This window comes from Mus caroli, chromosome 16 (genome assembly GCF_900094665.2).
Source record: "Mus caroli chromosome 16, CAROLI_EIJ_v1.1, whole genome shotgun sequence".
Classification (NCBI taxonomy): domain Eukaryota; kingdom Metazoa; phylum Chordata; class Mammalia; order Rodentia; family Muridae; genus Mus; species Mus caroli.
Window position 1 is genome coordinate 947,990 of NC_034585.1, and position 6,009 is coordinate 953,998.

Here is a 6,009-nt window from a genome sequence, read left to right on the forward strand (position 1 = left end):
TCCAGGAGAGCCAGGGCTACACAGAGAAACCCTGCCTCAAAAACAAAAACAAAAAAAAAAAAACAACAAAAAAACAAAAAAAGAGTATGAAGGTGGCAAAGAAGTGACAATCTAACAGAAGATGGGTGTGGCTTCTGTGGCTACTCTCTGCTGAAGCCAGGGCCCACAGACCCCTTGTGAACGTCACACTCAGTAGAGAGAAGATAAAGATCTGGCTTCCTCAGAGCTTGCTCCTCTCTGGATGAGTGAAGGCAGTAATGGTGACACCCCACATGTGGGAAAGAAGAGCGCTCGCCCTGCAACTGAGATCAAGGACCCCATTCCCTCTGTTGGTGTCAAAGCACGGATCTGCAATCCTTCTTGCCTCAGTAACAAGCACTCCCGAGGCCCTGGTTCTGTGGGCCTGTCTGTTAACTTACTAGAAGGAGGTCCATACAGGGAGAAGCCACAGAGCCCTAAAGGCCTCTCCAGATCCGTCCACTAATCATTACTGCACTCTTAGTAATAGTCTGCATCCAAATCTCAGCACTGTATACTTCCTCTCAAGCTTTCAATGGCTCCATACTATACTCATAACAAAACTCAACTTCTTCCTCTGAAGGGCTGCCCTGTAACTCATCTGTCACCAGGCTTTGCCTGGCTAATGGCCTCTGTCCACCCTGGGTTCACTTTCTTTTTCTTTTTTGGTTTTTCAAGACAGGGATTCTCTGTGTAGCCCTGGCTGCCCTGGAACTCACTTTGTAGACCAGGCTGGCCTTGAACTCAGAAATCCACCTGCCTCTGCCTCCCAAGTGCTAGGATTAAAGGCCTACGCCACCACTGCCCGGCCACTTTCTTTTTCTTTACTGGCTTTTTTTCTTGTCACTCTTCTAGCCTCTGTTGAAGCCCACCCACCTGGGCACTGTCCTCCACAATACTATTAAGTTCAACTCTACTTCATACTTTACATCACAGCCCACCACATACCCCCCGAGTGTTCTGGTTCTTCAGTGGATTTAGATTGTGCTTGCTGGCTGTTAAGTTCCACAGAGAAGGGGAAATGTCACAATGTTCACTGTTTTAGAGAGGCTGAGCAGCACACAATAGGTACAAAAAGGCTGACTGTCCAGAGAATGAAAATGGAGCACGGTTGTCCTACCTTGCTTTGGGACACTAGAGGTCCAAATAACACAGGGGGAGAAAGGCCAGTGCCTCATCGAGTGGAGTGTCCTTCTTGACACTCCATCTGGGATCCACCTGCTCTAGGCTTCTCCGGGCCCCAACAACCGCTAGTATCATCACCCCAGTAAAGGAAGAGCTTGCACCAGTAGAGAAGGAAGAGTGGCAGAAACCCGAGGGAGGAAGCCTGCCTGGCCCCAGGGGCTCCCTCTCCAGATGATACCTTCCCTCTCACTGAGACCACAAGAAAGAGATGCATCTCTCCCCAGCCCGGCCCGGAGCAGGGGTGATCCTAAACTGCTGGAAGGGGGAGACCGGCGTCGACAGTTTCCCAGCCAGGCTCCCAGCAAGGCCGACCGGAAACAGAGGCCTGTTCGCGTCTGGGAGTGCTGCGAGGCCTCCTGGGGTAACGGGGGTGGGTGAGGCGGGGGGGGGGGGGGCGAACCGGCCAGGCGGACCTCCGGGATCACCCAACTACTAGGGCGCGTCATCAGAGCTCCGGACTCTGTCCTCTGAGCAGTGAAGGGGTGGCCTGGACTCTAGGGTTCATCTAAAGGGAGAAGTTCCGGGTGGACAGATGGGGCGAGGTGGGGTGAGGGTCTTCACAACCCAGAGTGTGCACTGCACAGGCAGGCACTGGGAATGGCAGTCATCCGGGACCAGAAGCCAGGGAGTGGGGTCCACTGGCCGGGCTCACCTCTCGGCGGGATGGCCGGGCCTCCATATGCCGAAACTTGGACACCTTGAAGCGATTCATGGCAGCTGGGACAGAGCGAGCTCAGGCTGGAGAACGAGGGTCGTCAGGTCTTAGGTGAATGAAGAGAAGCCGCCCTGGACTCTCGCAGCCTGCCGCCTCAGCAGCTTGTCGCCTGATGCCACGCCCTTATTGATGACAACCAATCGGAAGCTCCTGCGGCCTGCCTAGGCACGCCCCCACGTCGCCCTTCTTCAGCGCGAGGGCCTTCAGCCCCGCCTTCTTCAGATGCCAGGACGACCTGAGAAGTCACGCCCTGATGCCTGGGGACTACAACACTGGTCGGAGGTCATGTGAGCCGCAGCTGTCCTACTGAAGGAACCACACTTCAATTGCTGCAAGATTAGACTTGCAATACTGGTCCCTGAGGTTTTACAATGACCTGAGAAATAGCAGGACAGAATTAACTAGACTAAAACTGAGAATAATCCCCGCGACCCATAAAGGATAAGGACCACTGAGACTCAATTCTCTCTCTCTCTCCCTCACCCCCCTTCTCTCTCCTTCCCTCCCTTTCTACCCTTTTGTTTTGAGTTTTATTTTTATTTTTATTTATTTTTGGTTTTTTGAGACGGGGTTTCTCTGTGTAGTCCTGGCTGTCCTGGAATACACTCTGTAGACCAGGCTGGCCTCGAACTCAGAAATCCCCCTGCCTCTCCCTCCCAAGTGCTGGGACTAAAGATGTGCACCACCACTGCCCAGCCAAAAATACACCTTTTATAATGCAATTTTTTTCATACTAAAGTGTATGATGATAATAACCAAGTGATATATAGCTTTATTCTCAATATCTGTGAGCATCATTTTTCCCTTAAAAATGATTTTAGCTGTGGATGTAGCTCAGTTGGTAGAGTGTTTGCCAGGCATGTATGAAGCCCTGGGTGCCATCCCCAGCACAGTGACATAGTCCTATAGTCCCAGCATTCAGGAGGAAGATCAGAAGTTCAAGGTCAGCTTGGTTTACATAGTTTACATAGTGAGACCCTGCCCCCCAAAATAAGAAAAGAAAGAAAGAAAGGGAGAAAGAAGGCAGGGCTGGGAAAATGGCTCAGTGGGTAATTGTGCTTGCTCTTGGTTAGACTTGTTGGATCCCCTGGCCTTGTGAAGGGTCTTAAACCACATGGGTGCTGAGAATCAGACTTGGGTCTTCTTCGAGAATAAGGAGGAACAAGTACTCTTGACTGCTGGGACATTTACTTTTGTTCACCTGTCTATTCCTGCCTACTCATCTGTGTGCATACAATGTTGGGGTCCAGGAATTGCCTCACAAACCACACAGGCATTGATCTCGGTCAGACAAGGATGGTTTATTGAGCATACGCTCCAGGACTGGTTGACCAGGGCCATGGTCAGGATTTCAGAACTGAGCCACTACCCTGAACTACAGGGCTTTTAAGCCCAAGATCTACAAACATTTGTGCCAAGTTATTTCATCAATCCGGATTTAAAGACAGGGGATTTCCTTAGGAACGTGTCTTTGTTGTACACTTATCCTGCTCCATTGGTTGGGGTAGTCAGCTGTGGCAGGCAGGGGACTTGCCTTGTCTAATAATATTCATGTCCTAACTTGTCAATCAGGATGGGTCTTGTCTAACATTCATGTCTTTACTTGCCAACCAGGATGTCTTTTTCTGCCAAGTAGGATGTCAGTTCCTAAGGAGGTCTTGGGAACTTAAACTTTACTAGACCACTACTCTAAATGGAAGTCTTATTCCAAATAGTTTCTTATATTGGTGAAGGTGTCTCTCTTATGTTGGGGTCCATCCCAGGGACAGCTTATATCATAAAAGCTCAAACGCAGGTGCAGGAAGTGCTGCTGGGTGGTTGGTTCGGGTCCAAGCTTATTGTGGGTAACTATACAAAGCCGTTCTACTGACTTCTATGGTGATTGATTTCCAGGGACACAGAACATGACAGAATATGTAGTCAGTCTTGGCCTTAGAAAGTCTACTGGTGACAGCAGACACTTATGACAAGGTTTCCTTGTAACGGTCGACTATCAAAGGTAGGCTCTCTGGAAGCACAGCAAGAGCTCTTAACTGCTGATTCTCTCTCTAGCTCCAATAAAAATGATTCTTGCAGGGCTCAGCGGTGCCTATCTGTATTCTTAGAAAATTTCAAGAGTGAGTGGGAGGCTGGCTTGAGCCCACAAGTTTGAGACTAGCCTGGGCACTATAAGGATTGATGACGTTGCTATAGCGCGTACAGCAGAGCCTGAGATTTGAGCAGTAGGAGCTCCAACGTTTTGTTGTTGTTGTTTGTTTTGTTTTGTTTTGTTTTTTTAGTTCATACTCTTAGTCATTGTGCTGGAGATATTTGAATGCATTTGCTGCTGGATGCGTTATAGAACTCTCCCCTCTCATTCCCTGTGCCTTGCCTTCCTCCTTGTTTCACTGAAATGTTCCTTATTCCCATCACTGACACCTATGCACAAGCTCTCCAGCTGCCCTTGCACTTTACACTAGCTCCATAACTACTTTCTGCTTGATTGGTAGTTTTTGACCTTCGAGTCTCAGAATCCACTGAGAATTTGGTTGGTGAAGGTTATGGATATCTACCCAGGGTAACATGCACACACATTTTGTGTACAAAACTGGGGGTTAGAAAGTGCCAGTGTCCTGGTCTACAAAGTGAGTTCCAGGACAGCCAGGGCTACACAGAGAAACCCTGTCTTGAAAAACCAAAAAAAAAAAAAAAAAAAAAAAAGAAAGAAAGAAAGTGCCAGTGTACTCTCTCTTGTGCACTCGTGTGTGTGTGTGTGTGTGTGTGTGTGTGGTGTCAATGTAGATTGATCATCCTAAACCCATTCATAAGCCCTCAGATTCTCTTCCTTTTATTTGGGAGGGTGGTGAAAATTTTCACTTTCCTAACTAACCAGCCCCAGGCTAGCTTTCTGGCTTCATTTTCAGTTATGTACACTAAATTTAAGGTTTAAGCACATACTTTTACACATTTAGACACCAGCTTTTATAGCTTTTTAAAAATTTTTTTGTAATAAACTGATGACATAACTGCTCCATAGTATGCTAGACCTGGTAATTTGAGGGCGGGAGGGGAGGGGAGGGGAGGGGAGGAGAGGAGAGAAAGAAAAAGAGAAAGAGAAAGAGAAAGAGAAAGAGAAAGAGAAAGAGAAAGAGAAAGAGAAAGAGAAAGAGAAAGAGAATTGCAGGGTTATAAGCTTGGGGAAGGGGGACCCATGAGCTGCAGAGTTTGGAGTAGGGGGAGAAGTGAGAAGAGCTAGGGTGCTAGCATGAACTTTGAAATTTGAAACAGGTACTTGTGGTACAAGGGAGCCTGAAGGCCTGATGTGCTTTGGTATGCTAATAGTCACCACAGATAGCCACTTGTCCCATCAGCCAGGGATAAAGAAAATGACTCCTTTTGATATAGGAACCAGCTTCACAATTTTTTTTTTTTTAAACAGGGTTTCTCCAGGTAGCCCCAACTATCCTGGAACTTGCTCTGTAGTCCAGGCTGGCCTCAATCTCAGAGATCTGCCTATCTCTACCTCCCATGTGTTGGGATTAAATTTGTGAGAAACCATTGCCTGACTTGCTGTTTTTTATCTAACCACTAGAAATCCTCCTGTACTCCAGGTTGAGTCTTATTTCTGGATATTTGGACTGCCTTTTGGAGTTTGGGGAATTGGATTTTCCTTCGGGCCGAACTCGAAGATGGGGTCTCATGTAGCCCAGACTATCTCGAATTTGCTCTATAGCGGAAAATGATCTTGAACTCCTGATCATCCTATCTCAGTCTAGTATGGCAGCTTTTGGTGTTTTCGTCACTTGGAATACTACATCTGTACTCGATGCACTTTTCATCAAAGTTCAATTATGGACATTATGACTCAGAAAGTTTTACAGCCCACCCCCCACCCCCAACTGCCAAGCCTTATGCGTGTAAGAAACATTTCGTAAGAAACAGATCGAGTACACTAGTATGCTCGTAACTGTGCACCTTTGGTAGCTCTTACCGTTGTTACTTAATAAGAAGTCTGTCCCTGTAAGGCGAGTTTGCTCCCCTGGAGCGGGTTTCCTCTAACATTATATTCTAGAACATGGATAACAAACAGCAGGCAAGCCGGGCGTGGTGGC

General features: G+C 47.7%; 1 protein-coding gene across 1 annotated transcript in view; it reads right to left on the reverse strand.

Annotated features, from left to right (window-relative positions):
• The window catches only part of Coro7 (coronin 7), a 54,805-nt gene extending 52,724 nt beyond the window's left edge, over positions 1 to 2,081 (reverse strand). The window contains exon 1 of the mRNA XM_021185519.1: positions 1,856 to 2,081. Coding sequence (XP_021041178.1) covers positions 1,856 to 1,915 — 60 coding nt within the window. The 5' untranslated portion in view covers positions 1,916 to 2,081. The remainder of the gene's footprint in view (positions 1 to 1,855) is intronic.
• Positions 2,082 to 6,009: the final 3,928 nt, after the last annotated feature.